Source organism: Leiobunum rupestre, chromosome 9, assembly GCF_980474605.1.
Source record: "Leiobunum rupestre chromosome 9, qqLeiRupe1.1.hap1, whole genome shotgun sequence".
NCBI lineage: Eukaryota > Metazoa > Arthropoda > Arachnida > Opiliones > Sclerosomatidae > Leiobunum > Leiobunum rupestre.
Genome location: NC_143392.1, coordinates 51,981,383 through 52,007,461, shown reverse-complemented (window position 1 = coordinate 52,007,461; position 26,079 = coordinate 51,981,383). Strand labels below are relative to the sequence as shown.

Here is a 26,079-nt window from a genome sequence, read left to right as displayed (position 1 = left end):
TTTATTGAAATATTCTGACCACTTGAGCCTGCTTAAAACCAACTTAACATCAACTAAAATGTGTATACCAACTAAATACCAACTTATTTTTTGGTAAGGGATGCCACCCAAGGCAACAGTTCTCCACACTCACTATTACCATTAGCCTTAACAAGTATTTACGGAAAGAGGAAATTAAACTATACTATGTATGGTACTTGTATTGTCTTTTATTGGAAACTAATTTATGTTGTTGCTTCATTTAAAGCATGCCTGCTGTTGTTCTGGGTTCGCGAGATCAAATGTGTCTTTTACCTGAAGTGGCTAGCCTTGAATCGAACGCAGCAAAACTCCACGCTTGCCGTGCTAAAGTAAAAAGTCGAACCTGTCCTTTTTATTTGAACACTGAACAGAAAGTAGCCACCGAACCAGATTTTAAACAACCTGGTGTTTTGGATATTGAAGACCTTGTAAAACTTGGAAGAAAACATCGGTAGGATTTGGTCGTGATGCAACAACTATCCATTTAAAATTTTTTAAATTTAAATCATCTCAGCTAATGCAAGAGTTTGTGTTTGGAAATCTATACATTAGAATAGTTATCGATAATCTATTTACTGTACTTGACATAAGTTTATAATATACTAGCTCCCTAAAAGTTTGAATCCGTCATAAATCTAACGTTAATCAAAACTGGTATACGAAACTTTCTGCAGGGACTTTTTGCCCTAATTTTAACTTCTTCAACTTCCGTGGATATCGAAAATGGCTATCTCCATGGATACAAGCAAACAGTAGCGCATGAAGTTCGTACATAGAATGGAGCTAGCTGCCCTTACAATGCTTGTTTTAAATTTAACGTGGGTAGCAATGGATTTGTTGACTGACAAAATCCTTGATTTGGGGGAAATTTAAATAAAACAACCAATTGTAACGGGGAGCTGTATTGGGTAGCCTCGGTGGGTTTGATTACATTTGTAGTATATTCATGAGTGGAGAGATATGGCGCCACCAGCCCGGCGGTGGTCGGCTTATCTGGGGTTCAACGGTCAGCAATGGCGGGCTCTTTCGGATGCTATTTAAGGAACGTGCAGGAGAGGTTGCGGGTCATTGAAGTTCCGGAGGTCGATCAACAATCAATTCATCTCCAGTATTTTACAAGTTTATGTATACGCTCTAATCGGCTGGTTAAATAAAGAGTTTTAATAAGATAATTATTTGGTAAATGCGATTTTATTCCTGTTAGACTAAACGAAACTCAGCAGTCAAACCTTGACCCGTTGTAAAATATCCGTAGTTTAAAGCTTATTTCTTCGTGACAATTCGCTTAACGAGATTCAATCCTGTTGTTGAAACAAAACCGAATTTCACAGGCAAGCACATTCGATTTTTCGCCATCAGATGGCGACACGACGCGACTTCGACATCTTGGGAGCTACTATATAATTAACTTATGTTATTGAGAATGACTATGTTGAGAAGATTCACATGCATTAAAAAAAATTTGTTGTTCTCTGCGTCTTCGGCTGACTGTTAGACTGACCAATAGCAGTACTTAAATTCATTAACAAAAACATAATTATTCAGTTATTATCCCTTAATATAAATAACGGCATTATTCATTTAACAAATACAATTTTTTATCATTTAAGCTTTAATTAAGTTACAATTTAAATATTGATTTTACTTACCTAAAACACTTAATAATAATAATTAAATGCTTTATTGGGTGACACCATTCAGGTCTAGCCTGATTTACAAGGAGACCCAGCAGGGTTTACATAGACAAATTTAGTTAACATTATATTTATTACAGTAAATCTGTCAATATAAATATAATTAAAATATAAAAGTATATATAGCTTATGTAACAATGCCAATTCAGCCTGGTAAAACTTAAATTAAAAGTAAATAAATTTAAAAATATAAATGGAATCATTAATTTTGTCGTCATGCAAGATAAATATTTTAAAATTTTAATAAATTATGGAATGCTCATGACATTTATTAAATGGATAAATTTTAGCTTGCATTATTTTACTTGCATGCAGGAGTAATTAAATAGCAATGAAATCAATATAAACTAAAAAATCCCAGTTAAATAAGTAAACAACTTTCGGGGAAACTAATTTTTTTTGTTTCTTTCACTTAAGATGCTGCCCTTACTACAGTGCAAAAGAGGCCAATCGTAAAGCAAATGTGATATTTGCGCCTTACAATTACTTGATAGACCCGAAAACAAGAAAGTCTCAAAGCATTAAGCTTGCAAATAGTGTTTTAATATTTGACGAAGCTCATAATATAGAAAACATTTGTGAAGATAGTATGTCTTTTCAAGTTAAATCCAAGGATATTGCCTGTTCAATTTCAGAAGTAATATTAGATTCTCTTCATAATTGACAATATCATATAAGTTAAAGTGAGGTCTGCTATCAAATTGGAAATTTTGTTTCAAGCTTAAATTTGTTCCCAATCTTAAAAATTTATTTTTTAATCCCTTCAAATACTTTGTTTATAAGAACTCTTTATCCATAATCCTTCAAATGATTTCCAATTTTAAATTAAGCTAGAAATTATAATTGCTCAAAATGTTTGGTTTTTTTTAAACATGTTTAAAATACCAAATACTAGACTTTGTAAAAACGATTCTAAGAGCCATCTAATGTAGAGGTGGATTATGGTTTTTTTTTGGAAATAACACATCAATTACATTTTTACTATACAGAAAATACTTTGGTCTTTTTTTGAAAATGTTTAAAGAAAATTATCCTATTTTTGTGTTTGAGAACTAATTAACATTCAAGCTCTTACACCTTAAAGAGAAAGTTACACAGCTTAAGGTTTTGAGAATCTTCGTTTGCATTAGCTGGAAACTTTTAGTTCTTTTAACATGCCAGCCAAATGGATTCTCAGTTTTATGTTGGAGATTGAACTTTTTAAGTCATAAGTTCTGGGGTTGCACAATGGATCTCTGGTTGGTCTTCTAATAATAATAATATAATGCTTCTTTATTGGAATACCTTTTAAGAAAGAGTATTAGATGAGTAATTTTCATGTTCATTGGGTTAATGTGAGATAATTAGGGACTATTCGGAGGTAAACAATTTTGTCAACAGTTTTAGTACTTCACTAATAACAAAATCTCCCCAAATAAAAACCACCTAAGGCAGACCTCTTTTTCCGCACCCCTTTGTTTCATCATTGATAGAAAATATTAAAAGGTGTATCTGAAAATTTTAGGTTTCCAAACTACTTGAAAAGTTTGCCAATTTTAACAAACCAGACGCAATGGATTATGGTAGTCCATCTGATATTGATATGAATATTAGTATTGATGATTTGGCTTCACTCAAGGTGATGCTCACAGAAATTGAGAAGGTTTTGGACGAACTTTCAGCTCAAGCAACACCGGAGAAAGGAATTATTAAAAATGGGGGATATATATATGAGGTACGTGTCATTTTATCGGTCATCGAAACCATATTTTTTTACATTTTCAATAAATTAAGTTATATACATTTATATAAGTTATATACATTTACATATATATACCTGGAATTTCTTTGTCTCGAGATTTACCTGCAATTTATGTAGGTAGTCAAAATATTAAAAACATTTAAATATAACCCTATTCTAAATAAGAAGTTATGAAGTACTGTTTTTAGTTACCAAAAGATGAAAAAGTTTTTAAGAGGCTTAGAGCAAGCAATACAATAGAATATATTTTAAAAACTTCAAGCTATGGGTAATAAAAACTCTGAAATTCTTAAAAGTGGCTTCCATCATTCATGTAAGATGAGAAATGTGCATCGATAACTAACTTTAACGAAAAATGGAGCTGCCGTTAAGGCGAATTATCTTTTATACCTGTTTTCTCTCTCTCCTCATACAGGTAACAGGTTCAGTCAAAGGTGTGACTGTTTTTCGTCTTACAATCAGTAGAATGTATAAAAGTTCTTATTTTTCTTCAAGAGGGCTTGTACTTGGAATTCCTAGAAAAGTTAAAATTCAAAAATGGGTCTAAAAGTCGGGGTATTTGAAAATTTAGTATTAAATTCAGGGAATTTAACTGCAGTTGCCAATGAGAAAACTTTACTAAAATATAGGTAAAAAATAAGTCAGGTAAAATATGCATAAATGGCCAGGGAATTTTATAATTGTCATATCTGCATTTTTTTTCCATAATTTAAAGCAAAGTACAATTTGGTATAACTTAAGTCAGTTTTTGGATCTTATAATGAACTCAGGTAAACAGGGTTGGATGATTTAAATCAATATTTTTTTTAATCATTGATTTGAATCATACAATGTATTTTAATGGAGGAATAGAAAATTATAAAAATAGTTTCTTGAAAAATTGAAATACATAGCAAATCTGAGCAAACTAAAATATTAAATTGCATACGTTTATAATATACTAGCTCCCTATAAGTTAGGATAAGCCATAGATTTAAACAGCAATTTGTCCCATAAAAAATTAGAACCAGTATATGTGACTCCCTGCGGCTACTTTTTGCCCTATCTTTTTAGCTTCTTCAACTTCTGTTGATAGCGACAATGGCTATCTAAGTTAGCATGTAGAGCGGCGCTAGCCCTAACGACGCTTGTTTTCAATTTTACAGCGATAAGTTTGTTGGCTGGGGAAATCCTTGATTAGCGGAATATTTAAACGAAATAACTAAAGTGTCAACATTTTAGAATCTCTCAATCATCTAAAGATTTCTTCTAAACTACTATATAGCTGTTTAAATCTCCTTTGCAGCTAGGCACAAATAAAAAATTTCAGCTCTATTGGGTTCCTGGCCATCAAGGGTTCTATTGTAATGAGAAAGCTGATGTCTTGGCCAAGAAAGGGGCAGAGGCTGGTTTGTTTGGTCCTATACCTGCTGTTCCTATCCCCTCTAGCATAGTGCAAAGCCTTATCTCTAATTCTATGACTGACTGTCCCTTACCAAAATATAAGTTGGTATTTGAGACAAATATCAACTATATACTAAATTAAAACCTACTTAAAAACCACTTAAAACCAACTAGAAGTAGACTTAAAACCAACTCTGATTTCGCTTAATGGAGGCAACTTAAAGCCAACTTGAAATCAACTTAAAAATAATATGTAATTTTCTGACTGCTAAAAACCAACTAATTACCAACTTAAAAAAATAAGTATTTTCCAGCCAACTTAAAACCAACTTATTACCCCTTTAACTAGTTTATTGAAATATGCTGGCAACTTGAGCCTTCTTGAAACCAACTTAATATCAACTAAAATGTATAAACCAACTTAATATAAACTAAAAACCAACTTTTTTTTTGTAAGGGGTCAACCCAAGCTTTGGCTAAAGAGTTTATCTTGGGCCCCTATAGGCAGAGAGCCAAAGAGTTTATCTCGCTCTCTAAGTCCAATATCAGGTTGTTAGTTGGCCTACTAACAGGCCACTGCTTACTTAACAGACAACTTTACTTGATTGAAATCAATTAATTTACATTCGGTAGGGCTTGTCAGGTTGAGGAGGAATGTACTTTGCAGGTGTGTTTATTACGAGGCAAAAGGGTTCAAGCCTCTTGGAATGCATCACTTGGAAACCTCTTATTTCTGTAGCCTGCTGGCAAAGCAGATGCTTCGTTTGGATATTGGACTTTTTAAGTCTTAAGGTTTGGGGTTCCACAATGGATGGTTGAATTGCATGAATGGACTTATTTCTCGTCCTTCTCCCCACTCATTAATAATAATAATAATAACTTATAGGGAGCTAGTATATTATAATCTTATGTAAATAGTAATTAAATTCAGGTAAGATTTCATTTATTTCAAAATTATTTTACTCAAAATGTAAAACATCCGTTAATTATACAAGAGACATTAATTGTATAAAAATCCAATTTAAATCAAAATTCAATTGATTTGATTTAAAAAAATGCCAACCCTGCAGATAAATGTCTCTATTTGTTGATTTTGGTGTACAATAAAATCATAAAGTTAATTTTTAAATGCCTAAATTTAAAATTTAAGTCCATGTGTTTAAGATATTAAGAAAAGCTGGATTGAATGAATCAACTGCCCCCAATGTGCAAATGGTACTTGAAGAAGTAATTAGTAATTTGAATGATTCACAATCATTTGGAAGCACCAAAAATGCTGGTTTGATCAAGTTTTCCGAAATGCTTGAGCATGTTTTTTCTTATCAAAAGCGTGATGCTAAAAGTGTTTCAATGAATAAACTCAACAAATTCGACCAACATTACAAGGCAAGTACTATTTATTGTTACAGTTACTATGACATCTTCTAATATTTATGAAAAATGGTTATAGCTATGCATCTCTGACGAATCGAAGCAAAATAAATACAAAAAACATGATTATTGGGACCCCGCTAAATCAACCTCCAGTAAGAAGAGTTGGGTGCTTGATTGTTGGTGTCTTTCTCCAGAGAGAAGGTAATGTATTGCACTTTGAAATGGGCACTCTACTTGTATATTAAGTTTTACTAATCTCGCTGAAGATCTATCAAATTCATAGACCTAAATTCTTGAAATAACAAAGAGTCTTTGAAAATAACATGAAAACCTAAATAATTATCATGCATAATTGTAACGCTCAATAAACACGGAACGCATTCTATAGCTTTTAATTGACATCTCTTTAGTTAAAATCACCCCCTACCATGCAGCAGGGCTTAAATGAACCACTGTCTAGTCCAACCTCAAAAAACCCTTATTTCCTCTCTCTCTTCCTATATATCTAGTCCAAATATTCATTACAGAGTGAGCCACCTCGACCATTGCACCATGGTGCCACCTTTTGTTTCTTTGGGTCCAAATATTTTTTTGATATTAAATTGGTTTTGGTCAATTGTGAAATCACCATGAATTTACTCAATAGCTGCTCTCTATAAATTTATTATGAGGGCTCATAGTTGCTAAAATTAATAGGACTGAAACTTAAGCGCACTCAAAGCTGCAAGAAAAACAACTAATTTCTATCTACATAATAAAACTCTTAAGACCCTTTCGTCGCATTTTTTTTCTGACTTTCATTCGCGACTAACGTGGCATCGCCGAAGGTATACCTAACGCTTCGCATTAATACTAGGTCATTGAGTATATTTAAGAAATCGGGTCTAACGTGACATCGCCGAAGGTAATTTCTCGGTGTATAACCCGTGGTTGTTATGCTTAACCTTAATACTAGGTCGTTGGGTATATTTTTGTCATTGAGTATGTTTTTGGAGTTTCGTATCGGATTTCGCACTTGTGTTAAAAGGTTACTCTCCCTAAGCGGTTTTCTCCGTATCTATATTCTAAAAACCACTTGGTTCGTTCGATCGAGCTTTTGGTTAGTCAGTAAGGAAGACCAAAGTGGGGCGGTAAAGAGAAAGCGGTCTGCAAAACAGATTGAAACCGAGACTGCCTTTCACTTCGTTACTGAGCTGGTTCGACTATAAACAGCGTGGCCCGCGGGACAGTTAAATCTGGGCTCAAGGACGAGCGTCTTTTTATTTGTTCGTCATGAGAGTAAATCAGCAATTGGTTACAGGGAGTTCCCATACCAAAAAATAAGTTTGTATTTAGTTGGTATACACATTTTAGTTGGTGTTAAGTTGGTTTTAAGTTGTCAGCATTTTTCAATAAACTAGTTAAAGGGGTAATAAGTGGATATTAAGTTGGCATTAAGTTGTTTTTATGTATGGTTTTAGTTGGTATTTGTCCCAAATACAAACTTAAAACCAAGTTCCTAGACCACTTAATTTTTGGTAAGGGTTAAAAGGGGTACATGGGGGTTTGGGACGACTGCGAGTTTTGAGTTATTTTTGCAGGGAAAAGGGTACCACGGAAATTCTCGCGTGGGAAAGGGGGAGGGGAGTACCACTCAAATTGTCGCATGGAGAAATTGGGAGAGGGTACCACTGTAATTATCTCACGGGAAAAGGGGGAGGGGGTACCATGGAAATTATAACATGGATAAAAACAATTCATAATAATTCAGCAACAAGCAATGCTGCCAGGCAGACTGATTAAATTTCCCAATTTCATTTACAAGAGCAATACGTTATAACCTATTGATGAAGTACTATTTCAACACTCCCCCTACTTTGATAATACCTTAAACACATTTATTTCAAAACCGTAGTTTACTTACGAGGAGACGACCCGAGGTGGTTCTCACTGATTTGGTTAAAAGTTGGGGGATTGTTAGACCTAGATGTAACATGAAATCTGTGGGGGCTATGAACGGGACCTTCGGATCAGGCACTTGTAAAACAACTGCATTAGCAATACTGTTTTTGTCTTCTTGGAAACTATTCTTTTCGACATCTCCCCTTTTCCAAGCGACACCTTTTCTTTTAAGGTGCTGGAGTGGAGCTAAGGTTTTTCAGTGTGGCATACTCTCTGATGGCTTTGACCTTATCTTCGTTGATTTGTACCCCTTAATAATTCTCGGCTTATAATATGACCCAGCACATTTACTTCTCGGCAAGCGAAAGCACACTTGGAAAGATGGCTTGCCCGGCCTTCTCTAATTGTGAGAATACAAACCTCAAGACCTTGAGATGTTCAGCCCAAGTCTGGCTAGCAATGACGATGTCATCTAAGTACCAGTATATGCCCAAGCGGTCACCATGTTTGAGGACTCGGTCTATTAATCGTTGAAACGTGGAAAGACAGGTTTTAAGTCCAAACGGCATTTTCTTGAATTGATACTTGCCTTTGTTGACTATGAATCCAGTGTATTCCTCACTTTCCGGATCCATTGGAACCTCCCAAATCCCTGCTCGTAAATCCAACTTGGTTATATATTTTGGGTGCTTAATTTTGTCTAATATATCATGTACACGTGGTAGTGGATATGGGTCATCTTCGATTAAGTTGTTAATTTTTTTGTAATTTACACAAACTGCTACCTCCATCCTTTTTACCTATGATGTGAATCTGACCAGCCCACGGAGAAGTTGAGGGAAAGATAACGCCTTCTTTTAACATAATGTGGACCTCTTCATCTACAATTTCTTGCTCTTTTCTTGGTGAAACGTCTTGGTTTTCTTTGTACTGGTTGCGACCCTTCTTTCAGCTGGATTTTATGTTGGATCCAGTTGGTAGGAAATTGTTTAAGTATTTCAACCAATTCACCTTTCTGCTGAGACGTGATATTCTCAGAGTTGATGACTTTATCGTTGGTGTTAAGCTTGTAACAGTTTCACCTTCCTAAATCGTATCCCATGAAGGATGTAACACAATTAGGGTAAGCGTTTAAAAGTTCGGGTTCGGGCTAAGAGTCTTATAAGTGAAAATCACCACACAAGCTGATTCAGTCAAAAACAGGTTTAATATTCAGAAAAATAATATCCCTTACAATGACATCGGAACTACCTCGTTCAGGCATAATATATCTCGGGGAAATCTTTATAATACAAAAGGGAATTCTTGGGGAAAGATTAAAAACCTATCACGGGCAACCATCTCCGGGCGAGACAAGGAGAAAGAGACAATGAAATCACGTGGCGCAGGACATTTATACTGTCATATAACTAAAAAATGTTTATAAAAAATGGGAGGGTTCACTGTAATGGACCCGGATGCCATCCGTTACAAGCTAAGAAAATTAAATAAGTAAGTAATTGCACCACATGGCTACACCAAGGAGAATAAGTCTCCCGCGCGGTATGAAATCCTCCTTGGAAAACCAACTTACGACTTGTAAAAGAAAACATAGTTCCAAATCAAGTACCCCCCCCCCTACATGGCCACTTAATAATAATAATAAAAGGCTTTATTGGATGTCTCTTTCAAAAAAAAATTGATTTACAAAGAGGTCCCGAGTATTAATTTTAAAAATAAAATAAAAATAAAATAAGGAATTTAAACTCTGAAATATAGTCCATGCTAATAATATATTTTGTCACATCTTCCCTGAATTGTTTAAAATGGTCTATTTGTTTTAATTCACTTTTCATATTGTTCCACAAACTTATTCCACGATGTTTAGAACTCTTATTACGTAAGGATGTTTTTAGATGGTCAGAATAAAAGTCTAGTTTAGAACCGCGGGTTTGGTGTTTATGAACTTCAGCAGGTTTTCTAAAAAGTCAAAAAGATATTCTGGACAGCGATTTTTTGACACTTTATTCATAAGTATCAAGATATTTTTAACATAAAGCTGTTTCAGTGTGAGCCAGTTTAATTGGTCTCGTGTATATGTAGCTGAGGTTCCTTTCTTCTTTCTGGCCACAAAACGTGCACCGTTATTATGAGCAATTTGTATTTTCTTTAAATTGGATTGACTGCCCGAGTTATAAAAATATCACCATAGGTGAAAATTGGCTGTATAAGGGCTTTGTATAATATATTTAGGGTGTCTGTGTCAAGAGATGCTTGTAGCGGTCTTAGTATACCTAACCGACTGTTAGTCTTTTTAATGACGTAATCGATGTAATGTTTCCATATGTTAGTGTATCGTCTATTATGACCCCAAGATATTTGTAGGACGATACCCTCTTGATTTCAGTACCTACGATCGTGTTATGGTCATCTGGTTGTAATGATTTTCCATTGGGGCAAAAAATCATAAATTCAGTTTTCCCCTCGTTTAGTACTAAGCGCCTAGATTTCAAAGTGGATTTAAAATTTTGTGTATCTTTCTCCAATTCCCTCATTAACTCATCAATTGTTGCTGCCGAATTTATAAGAGCATTATCATCCGCGTACTCCTTAGAGAGACTTGTAGCCAGAGATTGATTTATATCACTGGTATATATATTAAATAATGTCGGTCCGAGAATGCTTCCCTGGGGAACACCTTACTGGACATTCTGGTAATCTGAGATTTCCCCACTGACTACCACAGCCTGTTTTCTATTAGTAAAGTAGGACTTGAACCATTTCAGTGCCTCCGTAGATAAATTCTTGTTCTTAAGTATAGTTAAAAGAATGTCGTGATCCACAGTATCAAAGGCCTTACTCAGGTCAGCAAACAGGACACTTACATAGTGACCATTACTCAATCTGTCCACTATGGATTCCAACAAGTAGAATATACTTGTCATCGTGGAATAGCCTGGTCGAAAGCCGGATTGTAGTCGGTATAAGTAATTATTTTGTTCAAGAAAGTCGTGTAGTTGTTTGAGAGAAAAGTACTCAATAGACTTCGAAAAGCATGGTAAGATAGAAACTCGTCTATAATTTTCCATTTTAGTCCGGTCTCCTTTGGCTATTTTCCAGTCAGTAGGAAATTCTGAAGTCTCATAAGAGATATTTATAATTTTGGTAAGAAACGGGGTTACTATTCCTGCAAGGCATCGTATAAACTTTGGTGGTATGTTATCCAAACCAGTAGCTTTCTTTATCGGCGTATTCTTTAAGTAGCGAAAAACTGTATCCTCACTTACCAAGTGAAATTTAAATTTTTCTTTACTTTCCTGCTGAACCAATGGGGGTAGGGAGCTATTATCCCTGCTATATTCTGTTCCCCTGACGCAAAGTAGTTACTGAATTCCGTGGCAATGTCTTTAGGTGTGGTAATTACCTTACCATTACGATCAATTATATCGATATTAGACTTTTTAGCTTTCAAAAATGGTTTTAAAGTTCTCCAAACATCACATCTGTTACTGCTCTCAGAATGAATGTTCTTTTTGCGTTTCCTTTTAATCTCTTTTCCTGTAAAAAACATCCACCATTAAACAAATTGCTTTTAACTAGTCTACCTTCAGATTAACAATAAAAATTGCAGTGATTTTGGAAAATTATTTAGAGAAAAGTATTCCACCGATGACCCTTAAACAAATGTCAACAAAGCCTAATATGGCAAATTATTTCATAAATATACCTTTATTAAATATAAATGCTGAAACTTGCAATTTTAAAGAGCTTACCCACAATAATTAATTTTTTATGGCCATTTCTCTGAAAACTTGTTCCAAAAAAAAACTGACCAAGGCATAGTTGCAACAAATCTTGCTCCTCTACAATTTTATTTTTAATGCATTTTAATTATTTAACGAGTCCAAGATTTTGGATGGTATATTGATTTATTTTAACAACTACAGTTCTACCAACTGTATTAAAAATGACATTAAATGTAAACTCAACACGACAATCCACCGGAACACCAAGTGACTCAGAAGAAAAACAACATTGCCTTCCTACTGGGTGTAAGTTTTGGCAGGAAAGTTAACAAACCCTGGTCACCTGTGTCATATATGTCTGGTCTACTTTCCTATTCAAGGCGTGGATATTACCATTAAACAAGCCATGCGTTTTTACTGCTGTCCAAGCTGCAGAACCAGATTGTATAAGCCTTGTACCTTAAATGCCTTAAAGCAAATATTACTTTTGATTTCAACCAGCAAATTAATAAACTACATGACGCTTCAGAATATCACAGAAAGGAAACAAGAGAACTTTGCATAGCCAGGCGCATCAACAACTTAAGTAGAGAGTTAGAGAATATCTTTGAGTGCCTGAAGCAAAAATCAACTCAGGAGCCTCTTCACATAGTAAAGTGGTATATTACAACCCAGGTCAACCAATAACCAATCAAAATAAAAGAACAATAGCTTATACTCTAGCAAAGTACAACTAAAGACAGGAACTTCACTGCTCCTAACAAATCCAACCACCAAAAACTAATCCTAATATTTAGCTAGCAAAAACTAGAGACAAGTCGGACCGACTTTTCTTTAGGAACAACGTAAGAAAGGCTAGAAGGCAATGTTATGGGAAGGTAATTCTTGAAGCTTGGAAATCTTGGTTAACTTGTTTAAATAAATCATTCTGTATTAAATTTATAGGGTAAACTAACTTACCCCCCTTTGAATATAATTTTTCAAAGTACGAAAGTTCTTGTTGGTTATAATCAACATTTTTGAGGACAGGGCACTTAAGAGCCCATTTACTGTCCCTCGCACTGTTAAGGATAGAATTGAAAATGATACAGCAATTCATAGGTGATAAGGTACCCTCGCTAAAGCTGTTTCAATTTTGGGCCCATTAATGGGCAGTAAGCTGTCCCTCAAACCATTACTGATAGAATCACATCATCAATACGTATGAAAAAGTTAATAAACGATCCTGGATCATCAGATCTCTTCGACCAAATCTTGATACTCTTACACTCCTGATGCTTTACAACTCAATTATATAGCCCCTACTCGACTACGGGGATATTCTCTACCGTGCGGAAACTGCTACAAAACTTGACAAACTTCAAACTCAACAAAATGCTATCTGTAAGTCCATTCTTAGTCAACCAAGGCGTTCCTCTGCTACCACTGCTCGTAACAGTATATCAGTTCTCCCTCTCAAGCTGCGACGAGACAACCACATGGCAATCTTTATGCACCTCGTTACAATTACTCGAACTCCTGACTATATTACCGAACTCTTTCGAATACCTGCTTCACTTCATACCCACTACACAAGAGGATGTCGAACACCTTCCATGTTGAAAGTCTAGAGACTAACCTACGTACACTATCGATCAAATGCAGAGGCATAAAACTGTGGAACAATCTTCCCTTTTCTATACGCACTATTACTAATACTCGTGAATTCAAGAATGCCATCCACGAAAACGGTGTTCACTAATTTTTAAAGGACTTAACTAATTTATTGTTTTAATTATTTGTCTTGTTACCTACAGGCTTTGTATATTTTACCGGGACCCCCTTGAAAATCAGCTTTGCTGAAGGGGATATCCCTTAATAAAGACCATATTATTATTATTATTATTATTATTATTAATGGAAAATGAAGAATTAATTACCATTTTCCAGTTATAAAAAAAATGTCCAAAAATGTTAAGTAAATTTAATTAGAAAAATAATTATTTTCAATTATAAATTAACTTCCACATTTAAATTGTAAAAATTGTGAAATACAACAAATGTTTTATTTTAATAGAGGAGTTTTTGTAATTGGCAAAAATCCAGCCGGTTGTCTAGAAAGTCTACTATCTGAAATAAAACTAAGTTACGATGTCCGACGAATCAGACGTTATTGATAGTCAATTACACCCAGCCTTATAGACATGGTGACATACTTTATTGCTCTGAAAAGACTACTTAACTTAATAAACTACAAAATCAAATAAATGCAAACTGTAAAACTATATTTGTATGTCCCTAGAGATCATCAACTACAGAAGCTCTAAACACACTGTCAATTACAATTTACTAAGCTCCAAGTTGAATGTAACAGGCACCTTCCAATATTTAGGCATCTAATCTTGAATGAACACTCCCTGGATTATCTAGAATTCTTTCGCATGCCAACTACCATCCATAATATAATACAAGAGGCATCTAACAAAATTTCTCTTTTGAAATATTAAATTCCAATCTTAGGGATAGCTCCCTGAAGTGCAGTGGCATTAATCTCTGGAACAGCCTACCAAGTGATATTCGAGGCATAATGGATATCTGTCTCTTCAAACATGCAATTTGTAATACAATAACAAACTAATTTTTCCTTCTTAATACTCTTAGTAATAATGCATTTCTTGCAAATATGTAAAAAATATTATCAATTTTGGAGTCTAAATTAATTCTCTTAGATCCCTTGAAATCAGCTATGCTGAAGGGGATAATTCCAGACAATAATATTATTATTATTATTAAATATGTCTATGCAAATTTTAAAAAAGATTTGTAGATGACGCCGTGTGGACCTTGGTTGTAGAATAACAGAACTAGGCACCAACTAAACAATTAGTTTGGTATTTTTTTCAACCTTATGTAATTCTGAATGTCCTGGAGTTGGCGACACCCCTGGCAATCTAATATCTTATTTTACCACTTAAATATTTCCAGCATGTGTGATTTAATAAGTCAAGGAATTCATTGTATGATACTAACAAGTGGTACACTGTCTCCATTGAAGTCATTTGAAGCTGAGCTAGGGATTACATTTCCAGTTCAACTTGAAAATCCTCATATTATTAAGCCAGAACAATTTCTTGTTGCTGTTGTAAACAAAGGCCCTGATGGAATTAATCTTACATCATCCTATGGAAATAGGTTTGTATCATTCGTAATTTTCATTAGTATCATTTACTTGGAAAACATGATTTAATTATGACCTGCCTAATACCAGAAGTAATTGAACCAAAGTTATTGAAGAGTGCCATATGGAAAGTGCACTTAGTATGAGATAAATAGAGGTCTGATATCTTTGGTTTATTTACTTCTGGTATTACTGTATTCAATACTCTTCATTGTGCAATATATTAAAAGATATGATAGTCTTGAATTTCATTTTGCGATACTAGTGGCTATGTATACAGTTGTCATTTAATTTGAAAGTTACAAGGTATGGTGCATTTAGGTATGAATATTTTACAAACTTTGAATTGAATTGATCAAATGGTTTGTAAAATTTCAGGTCTCAAAATCATTTTTTCCTATGTGTAAATGCTGGAAATTATACATTTATACAAATGGAATGTCTATGAGAAGACACCCATTAACATAATAATTTATCACTTTCAGAGATAATCCAGCTTATGTAAAATCATTGGGAATGGCAATGAACAATTTCTGCACCTCTGTACCTAAGGGAGTGCTAGTCTTTTTCCCTAGCTATACCCTAATGAACAATTGCATTGAAAAATGGAGGGCATCTCCGCTTCTTTCTAGTCTTTCCGCCAAAAAGGCTATCTTTATAGAGCCTAGATCTAAAGATGCTTTCTCTGATTGTATGGAACAGTACTCAGCTAACATTGATGATGAAAAATCCAAAGGAGCCGTTTTATTTGGAGTTTGCCGAGGAAAGGTATTTTATTTTATTATTTTAAACAGTACACTTATATTAAAATTGGAGCCAAAAGTTGTTGATAAACTTTCTGGCTTTGTCTACTGCATTTTCTTTTCAACCAAACTCAACTCAGACATACAGAAATTTTAATTGTATTCTAGGAACAGTTTCGCTGTCAAGACAACCTGAGGAATGTTTGTTAACAACGTGCTCCTAGAGGGGGTTATTCAGTTTGTTTGAGGGAGGGAATACTCAGATGTAAAATAGGTTAAGAGTCTATGGTTTCTGTTTTTAAATTCCAAATTCTGGTTTTGAATACAAAGCAGGTGGGGTTTGTTAAGTTCCATTCTTTAGGTTTTCTCTCCTACAAACTCCCTAGTGTTAGTTCCATATCTAAACCATAAACCATGTAATTAAATCATCACTCGCAAGAGGTGTAAACCAACGAGGTGTAACGTTCAAAATTAAACACCCCCAGACAAAATTATTTAATTTGATAATACGAAAATAGGTCTTTCTATAAAGTAACATTGGCCTTTGTGTTTTGATGTTGCTGCTGCGTCATGGGTGACGTATCAATGACGTTTTACTTAGAAAAGCCCTGGACATAAGAATGAATTTGACCAGGCACCCTTTTTTAGCATAAACTTAATTTCTACGTATTTTATGACGAATGAGCTACATAAACATAAAGGCCTATTATTTAACTCACTCACTCTTGCTTGGGAAACTCTAATCATATACCAAACCAGTCTGCCTACAACTGACCCCTTGCTCATGTTAATATAGCTTTAGGCAAAGTTTGGCCTTACAACGGAATAGAGAACAGCTGGTTACATTTTTTTTTAGTTTTTAATATTTAATCAAAAACTAGAGTGATTAAACTTTACTGAGATTTATTGAAAAATTTTGAGTGACTAATTTTTTTTTACTTGCTTAAAATTTATATTACTAAAGATTTATTTACGCTTAAAATTATTGTTTTGGTAACAAAAAATCATTATTAAACATTAAAGGGAAGGTCAAGCTGTAAAGGGTACATCCCCTTACCAAAAAATAAGTTGGATTTTAGTTGGTATTTAGTTGGTATACACATTTTAGTTGACATTAAGTTGGTTTTAGTAGGCTCAAGTGGTCAGAATATTTCAATAAACTAGTTAAAGTGGTAATAAGTTGTTATTAAGTTGATGGGAAAATACTTTTTTCTTTAAGTTGGTAATTAGTTGGTTTTTAGTGGTCAGAAAATTACATATTATTAGTAATTTGGTTTTAAGTAGGTTTTAAGTTGGTACTTAGTTTGTTTTAAGTTGGTATTTGGAACAAATACCAACTTAAAGTATTTCCTAGACCACTTATTTTTTGGTAAGGTTCGTGATTTTGATGTAACTGATAAAGAAAATAATGGAAACCGTGTAGCTTATCTCGATATGTTTAATTCTTAGTCGCAATTGTTTTATTCTTTAGATGAGGTAATTTAATACACGAGTTCAGTTCAAATAAATGTTATTTTTCAATTAAGAAAGTTTTTTTAGCGTTTAAAATTTGTTCGCTATTGGTTTTTGGTCAATCACCCTGCTAAAGGAAAATAAATAACACGAGTAGGCTCAAGTGGTCAGAATATTTCAATAAACTAGTTAAAGTGGTAATAAGTTGTTATTAAGTTGATGGGAAAATACTTTTTTCTTTAAGTTGGTAATTAGTTGGTTTTTAGTGGTCAGAAAATTACATATTATTAGTAATTTGGTTTTAAGTAGGTTTTAAGTTGGTACTTAGTTTGTTTTAAGTTGGTATTTGGAACAAATACCAACTTAAAGTATTTCCTAGACCACTTATTTTTTGGTAAGGTTCGTGATTTTGATGTAACTGATAAAGAAAATAATGGAAACCGTGTAGCTTATCTCGATATGTTTAATTCTTAGTCGCAATTGTTTTATTCTTTAGATGAGGTAATTTAATACACGAGTTCAGTTCAAATAAATGTTATTTTTCAATTAAGAAAGTTTTTTTAGCGTTTAAAATTTGTTCGCTATTGGTTTTTGGTCAATCACCCTGCTAAAGGAAAATAAATAACACGAGCCTCTGTCAATACTTACTCATGGCACAACAGTGTAGAAAGTTATAGAAAATTCCAAATCCCCATCCTGGTGAGCTAGGTGAATATTTTGAACATTTTTTTTGTTGGCCAGACTGAGATTGTTCTGTACTTAAACTTTTTATTGTATTTTCTATAATGAGAACATCCTAATTAATACTTTTTTATTTAAGATCAGTGAAGGGTTAGATTTTGCCAATGATCACGCACGTGCTGTTGTTATAACTGGTATTCCTTTTGCTCCATTTTTTGATGAAAGAGTGAAGCTAAAGAAACAATATTTGACTGAAAACAAACAAAAGGTTGGTATCATAAATACATTTCAAAAGAGAAATTAATTCAACTGTCCTATTAAAGGCCACAGAATAATTTGAATTTTGATAGTGTGATTTGGGGTTTGGAAGTCATATTACTGCATAGGAGGAGATGCCTTGAATTCTCTTTTCAAATTATTCTGTTGACCTCAAAGCAAATAAGATTTTATTCATACTCATGGAGGAAAAATATGTGTATGTCAACGCAATTTATGAAGTTGAATCAAAGGTGGATGTGGTGTAAAATTGTTGTGGATCCAATAGTCCCTGATTTCTTATGAAACTAGACCATGTTTCCCACGAATTGTCCCAATGTACAAATAAATGCAAATATTATGTAATGGTTTTATAAAATATGTTTTCCATATTTTAAGGTAGTTATAATACGATCTATAGGTTAATTTATTTGCTATTTTAATTATGGACTAATTTTAAGACTGGCACTTGCTTACTTAGCCCCTCTGTATAATATATTAAAGTTGCATATGTTTTAACATTTTTGTCATGCTCAAAATTATCATAAATGCATTCAGTATTAATTTAGAAACACCAAAAATAATAATTCGTTTTTAGCTCAATTCATGGTTTACATTTTGTTTAGGGTCTCTCAGGTGAGGAGTGGTATTTATTGCAAGCTATTAGAGCCGTAAATCAAGCTATTGGAAGGGTGATTCGTCATAAAAATGATTTCGGGGTTGTTCTTCTTTGTGATAATAGGTAAGAAACAAAATTTTAAGTGCTATTGTCGATAATTTCTGCTAGTCTGTTTGAAACACTATACTGCTAGATGTAAGACTAGTCAAAATCTAAGAGGTTATATAGTGTATGTGCTTTTGTATGTAATTCCGCAATTTGTAAATTTCTAACATCTACTTTAAATCAAACAAAATGAGCTGTGAAGTTTCATATTTGTAGTTTGTTTGAACTCAATTAATTTTCTATTTACAAAACATTTAAAATTATATCTACAATTTTAACCAATTTTCAAGTCCTTTTTAGTGTGTCACAAAATGGTTTACTCTATACTGTTTTAACATTTAGGTTCGGTCGACAAGAATATGTAAATCAACTTTCAAAGTGGGTGAGAGGAAGTGTAAAAAATTTCAACTCTTTTGGGATGCTTCAGAAATCTTTGTGTGATTTTTTCAAGTATCACAGAGGTCAACAACAAGTAAGAAATGTGTTAACTTGCACCAATTTCATTTGTATTCCAGTAACCGTAAATTTTTTCTTGTTTTCTGTTAATAGGATCATTCAGTCACAGCTTCGAATAGGTTAGATTGTAGTGCTGTTTCAAATAGCCAAATCAGTGTTAGAACTCAAGTCTCAAATTTTACAAAAATTCAAAACAGGTACAGAAATACATTGTTTACTATTTATTTATACATGTATTTGTTTTGCTAGAATATTTGTCTGATGGTCCCGTATTACATCCAAAATTGACTTTTTTGACTTCTCACATTTGTAATGAAGTACCAATTTGGAAGATTCAACCCCTACTAACTTAACAAACTCTTCTGACCACCCTCAATTATAATGGCACGATTAATGTTACTGATATGATTAAATTGCATTTAAAATGAATCCATTTTAATTAGTGTTTTCCTGTTGAACTTAATACTGTTATAAATAATCAAAAATATGGGTTCTAGTATATAAGTATGATTTGTCATGTAGGTGTTCCCCAATGTACATTTCACACTTCCTCAAAATCCTATTGAATTTATGATACAAATTTAATTGAAAAAATTTCATTATTAAATTAAAACCAATATTTAATATTTTAATTTACTTTCATTACTTTTACTCATTTTCTTATTCTTATTTTAAATTATACACTGTAGGTCTGATGATAAAAGTCATGATTTAATAAAAATGTATGGAACTCAACCAGGAAATTCCGAATCAAGTAATTCCTTTTGAATGAAATATCTTGTTCATTATTAAATTTAAAATTAAATAGTATTTAAGTAAGCAAATAAACATATCTATGGTGGTGAAGGCAAGACCCAGTTTGTTGAAAACCGCTGTAGGCCAGAAGAGAGAGGGCCACAGGAGTCAGGAGGTCGTTCCTTATAGTGGAGGCCCATTTGCACCAAAAGGGGGTAAAATGGGAAGGACCTGGGATTATGAAGATGTCAGTACTCTCAGTGTTTCACTGTGTTAAGTGTAAATCCAATCCCTCGAATGAAGTTTACTTGACATTATTAATGTTAATTATTTTGACAAACTCATAAAAAATGTTGAACTATCTAAACACCGCACCAGGCCTACACATCTACAGCCTGAGAGCGAGTGGCAGTAGCAAAAGGCAGATGATAATATAGCCTATCAGCAATTATTACTAGGGTTGGACATAATCCTGTTTTGGGCAGCATATTTGGAAATTTAGTTTACTATATCGATCTTCTTTTATTGTCAGATACTTAAAGCTGAAGTATGATCTTTTTATTAAAAATTTCTTGACCTATGCTTTTATGCAGACAGCCTAGCGAACCCAGGCTAAATTTAATTATGTATTATTAACTTAAACGCTCATTTTGGTAACAGAGTCAAAACCAAAGAAAACCAGTATATTTGATGAAATTGCTGTCGATGAGAGATATTCAAAGCCAGGTTTGTCATCAATTGAACCATTTAAACTCAAAAGGAATGAAGTTTCAGAGGTAAAAATTAACTTTGTTGTAAGTACAGAACCGTGAGGAATTAACTAAAAGTGAATAGTATTACTCCAGGTATTATGATCTTATGTCAGAGTTATTAAATTTTTAGAGGTGGTGTTGAAGTTGAAAAGTGGAACCCTTTCCAAATTTTCAGGAATCTTGTTTCCTAAGCTACTGCAGGGTTCGTACATGACCTGGAAAAGTCGGGGAATTTGTAAAGATTTCCAAGAGGTCAGGCAATTTTGAAAGGTATCCAAAAAGTTAGGGAATTTGAAAAATTTTCCAAAATATCAAGGAAAAGTCAAGGAATTTGAAAATGGTACCTAAAAGTAATGGAAATTTAAAATGACCCCAAAAAAATAACAAATTTTTTAAAGAAAATAGTTTTAATAATTCTTACCTCAAACTGTTCATTTATTCTACAAAAATGGTCAGGGAAAACCTGGAAATGTCAGGGAATTTATTTCCGGAAATTTTGTATGAACCCTGTACTGTATTTGTAGGAAAAGATTAAAAATAAGTAAATTTTCATCAAATCAAATTTGCATGGAAATGATCCATGTGCACTAAAGAAAAATTTATGGTTCTCTTCTTACATGTAATATTATTGATAATTATTTAATTTATTAATTTGGTTTTTAATGATATTTATACAGGATATGAATGACCAAAAATTCACAAAGAAAAGGAAAATTGCTGTAGCACCTGTTAATATATTTGGTAACAAAAGTGATGCAACTAAACCAAAAATGATATCAGAAGAAGAAAAGGAAAAACTACTAGAAGAGAAACGGGCTAGTATTAAAAAGTTCACTCAAAAAGTGTGTAAAATCTTTTATCCAAATTACACCTGAGCCTGACTGGATTGGGGATAATTCATAGGGTTATTAATCAATATCTGATCTATTAACGGGATTCGTCGGATTTTTACTTTGAACTGCACTGAACAGTGTGATGATTGGAATGGACAGATAAAATTATTTTGAATGCCAGATCCTGTGTTGAGTTTGCATGGCAGTTCTCTCCGCACTAATTTCAGTTTCCCCTTTCCATAAAAACTTGTTGAGGTTAATATTTTTTTTATTTTTGAGTAGGGAGAAGGGCAAGAGATATGCCCATTCGCACCCTTCGACCAGTTGTCCATTGTGCAACCCCAGACCTTATGACTTACAAAGCCCAATATCCGAAACAAAATGGAAAATCCGCTTGGTTGGCATATTATAGAAATCAGAGGTTTCCAGCTGATGCATTCCAAGATGCTTGAACCTTTGGGCTGCATAATAATCGCACCTACAAAGTACATGAGCCCTACAGACTGGACTGTCATTGATTACAATCAAGTAAAGATGTCTGTCAAGTATTCAGTGGCCTGTTAGTAAGCCAATGATCAACCTGACTTGGAGAGCAAGAGCAACTCTTTTGCTCTCTGCCTAGAGGGGCTCGAGATACTCTTTAGCTTGCGCACTATGTTAGACGGGATAGAAAGAACCCAGCCTCTGCCCCCTTCTTAACCAAGACATCAGCCTTCTCATTACCATAGAACCGAATAGAGCTGAACTTTATTGTTGGTGCCTAGCTCCGAGAGGAGATTAAGACTGCTATAAACCAGTTTAGAAGAAATCCTAAACTGATTGAGAGCCTAACGTTAATAGTTAGTGTAGGGAGCTTTTGGTTCACAGGCTGTGAAGGGCTTGACACCACTCTCCTATGCCTAGTAACACAGCCACCAGATTTAAAGGCATTAAAAGTCGCTAGCTTTTAAGGTGGTGCCTTGGATATAAGTCTAGCTGACTTCATAAACGAACCTATAATGCTCTTTTTGTCTTACCCAACCAGTTATAATTGATCAGAAAAATAAGTGTGATAGTTGCTCTACTACACCGAGATGCTAGCGCATTTCCGTACTTGCTCCCTGAAAGAAAAAATGTGCACCAGATGAAACTAACATAATCATCATATTTTATCGAAAGACCATTTCATGTTAATTAGTCACGTGAGTCCCATTTATTCATTCCCTATCAACTTTTTAGTTTCACCTATTATAACAGATTTATAACGCTGAAGCTGTAATGTCCTGCTGGTTTTCAAAAATATGGCCCAATATAATTAAGTCGACTACTTGCCATTTTTTAAGCATGAGTCAAATTCTTCAATGTTTAATGACTCGTTCCAAACTACTACTTCACCTTGGCCAATCACGCTCTGCTACCAATTGTTATGTCACATAACAATAAATACTCCAAGGTGATTTCAAATCATTAAAGGTTATTATGTTGTAGCATTTACATTATATACAGGCTGTTGATAAGGCTTAATAACTTATATACTAGAACTAGGGAGCATCGGTTAAGCATACCATTAGCACCTACATCTTATCTTACCCTCAAATTAGGTTGACATATTCGAAAGTATCTTGTTAGCCACTAGATAGCACCTATTAACCCTAATGACCTTTATCCATGGTCATCTGCTCAATCCTGTTTCATGCATTGATCAGTGTTACTTAGATTAAATATGAATCATTTTTCTGATTTATAATATTCTAGATTTTCTTACAATATCGAACAGATTGAAATGGAATTGGTTAAGGACTGCCTGGATTCTTTTACTAGAAAATGGATCACAGATGGATCAAATTTTTTAAAACCCCAATCTGGTTAGGCTATAATTACTTACTACGGTATTAAACTATACAAACAAAAAAGTCAACATGTATATAATTATTTTAGAATGAAGCATGCCAAATTTAATAAATAATTGATAGGTCAAATGCTATTTGGTATTTTGAAAATTTATTTGGTTTCACAGAATGTCTGATTTAAATTGAATTTTTTTAAATCGTAACTCATATGTACTTTTGAAAATGTTCCATAGTTTCTATAATAATGCCAATTGTAAGGAAATTATCTTACCAAGTACCGTAATACAAAAATATAACCCTACAAGTTGAACACTGCCATAGACATAATGAAAACTGTGATTTCTTCTGCCAAACTTTATAGCCGTTGGTGGCGTCATCTTTTAGTGGTACAAAGTATTACATAATTATAAGATCTAAAAGTAAACGATCTCACATTAAAAATTAATTTCATGTAAGTAAAATAATGTGTGAGTTTTATATATCAGCTAGGCTAATACCCAAGGCACCACCATAGGCCTAAGTCATCAAGCGACTTTTAAAGCCATTAATTCAGGTGGCCGGGTTACAATGCGTGGGAGGGTGGTGGCAAGCCATGCATGTAGGGGTACGAGGGGTCAAGGTTTGACCGTTGAGTTCCGTTAGTGGAACCGAATTAAAAAACCTCTTTCACCAAATAATTATCTTTCAAAAACTCTTCATCCAACCAGCCGATTAACGCGTGTACAAAGTAAACTCATGGAATACAAGAGGTAAATCAATCGTTGATCGGTCTCCAGATTCACAATCACGGTGTCAAACTCCTTAATAGACCCAAACCCTCCGAAGATACAGGCCCTCCCGAAGACAAGGATGGAAGAAATGGATTATGCGTATTAAGCCCTGGCTGAGGAAAAATCTCCCAAACTAAAAGTAAATAACCCCAATAAAACTTAACCTAAAAACAAGCAATAGCCATAGGTCCTCAAAGTGAAGAGAAAAAAAAAACTCCGAATCACCACCCACCAAACAAGAAAAGATCTCGGCGGTGCCTCGTAACTAACTATTACCGTTAATCCCTACAAGTTTTAATGGAAGGTGAAAACCCTTAAACCAGTGGGGAGAGAACTTGCTAACTCAATGCAGAAGGAGTTGTTCAGAGTTTTCACACCTGGCTCCTCTTGCGAAAGTGCTAACAACTCCGCCACCCCACCATATGTTACAGATGTCACTAAAGGTGATATTTTTATAGGCTTGGTTTGCTTTTAACCAAAAGAAATATTATTGTTCTTATGTATAGTCTAATTATTGAAACCAAAGTTGGGATAGTGTATTACTTGTAGCCCATTAACTTTGTTCTTAATACAGACTAGTTTGTTTTGAATGGGGTACTACAGTCTTAAAACTCTGTTTCCCCATTTCCCCATTGTACCTATTCCTCTCACACGGGGGCGCCCATACCTATTCGTGCCAAGTTTGGAAGAATTCGCCGTTTATATTATGTCTACGGCGTTTTAACTTTTTGTGTTCTATTATTTTTCTTATTATTTTTAATTGAAATTTTATTTATTTTAAAAGCACCTAATTTATTAGTGAATTTGCCAAAAAAATAAACTTAAAATGTTGAAATATTTATTACTTATTGGCATTATTACTGAAAATTTTATGAATTAATTCCAATGTTTGAAAGTTTTGTTTACCTGGAAGCAAATATACCTTTCTAGGTTAAAGAATTTCACGGTAAGGAAGGACAACTGAGACTACAAACTTCAATTAAAGAAGCGATAAGCAAGCATGATGTTGATATCTTTGTCAAAGAACTTATTAATTTGACAACTAGCATGAATGACAAAAAGGAAATTTTCAATTGTAAGTATTCTGGCTACTGTTTACACATTTAGCTAAACTCATGGTAGAGTATCATCTGGTAGGGGTCTTTAGAATTTGTAAAGTCAGATGACCTTCAACTCATGGTTCATCTCAAGAACCAATGACTTAAAGAAATGGTTCCAATTTTAAAGGGGTGTTAATTATAATATTTACTCTAAATGGTCTTTAACCGGATGCAAACCACCATGATGAAAACTTTTCATAAGAAGCCCTTTATTATTATTATTATTATTATTATTATTGAAAGGGAAAATGGGCCAAAATATTCCCACTTCGACCACAGGTCCATTGTGCAACCCCAGACCTTAAGACTTAAAGTCCAATCTCTGGCACAAATCTGAGAATCCGTTTGCCCGCCATTTTAAATAAATTAAAAGGCTCCAGTTGTTGCGTGCGAAAATGATCAACCTTTTGAGCTGTGTAATTTTCAACCTTTACTATAGTCATCTCAAGTAGGGGAGAACTGCTGCCATTTTAGTCAGGTGGTCATGATGCAATCATGGCCCCAATTTTTTCCAACTCTAGCCAACGGTGACGTGCTTAGAACTTAGTGGATTTTTTAAGTGGAGGGGGGAATGCTGTTGGATCGTTAATGGACTCCAGAAACATCATTAAAATTTTGATTTGGCAACAATTCAAATCACTATTCAAACCACTTGGTATAAATTTGCCCTCCTCCCCATCTGGACAGTGCGCATCTGTTCTTGTGTGTTCCTTAAATATAAAAAATCCCTTGCAACTCTATCATTTGCTGAATAGACTTGTAAGAGTAAGAGG

The 26,079-nt window shown here is 33.9% G+C and overlaps 1 protein-coding gene across 8 annotated transcripts in view; it reads left to right on the top strand.

The window, feature by feature from the left end:
• Positions 1-26,079, top strand: part of LOC149930877 (regulator of telomere elongation helicase 1 homolog) — a 41,552-nt gene that overhangs the window by 3,868 nt on the left and 11,605 nt on the right. For 7 of the 8 annotated variants that reach the window (XM_090158595.1, XM_090158594.1, XM_090158599.1 and 4 more), the window contains exons 4-18: positions 248-472; positions 2,133-2,352; positions 3,220-3,429; positions 6,004-6,225; positions 6,290-6,414; positions 14,784-14,990; positions 15,462-15,744; positions 17,992-18,120; positions 18,734-18,849; positions 19,174-19,303; positions 19,381-19,484; positions 19,977-20,041; positions 20,683-20,798; positions 21,452-21,616; positions 25,137-25,281. In XM_090158595.1, the coding sequence (XP_090014721.1) occupies positions 248-472; positions 2,133-2,352; positions 3,220-3,429; positions 6,004-6,225; positions 6,290-6,414; positions 14,784-14,990; positions 15,462-15,744; positions 17,992-18,120; positions 18,734-18,849; positions 19,174-19,303; positions 19,381-19,484; positions 19,977-20,041; positions 20,683-20,798; positions 21,452-21,616; positions 25,137-25,281 (2,462 nt within the window). The remainder of the gene's footprint in view (positions 1-247; positions 473-2,132; positions 2,353-3,219; positions 3,430-6,003; positions 6,226-6,289; positions 6,415-14,783; positions 14,991-15,461; positions 15,745-17,991; positions 18,121-18,733; positions 18,850-19,173; positions 19,304-19,380; positions 19,485-19,976; positions 20,042-20,682; positions 20,799-21,451; positions 21,617-25,136; positions 25,282-26,079) is intronic. The other variant, XM_090158596.1, reaches the window with a different exon arrangement.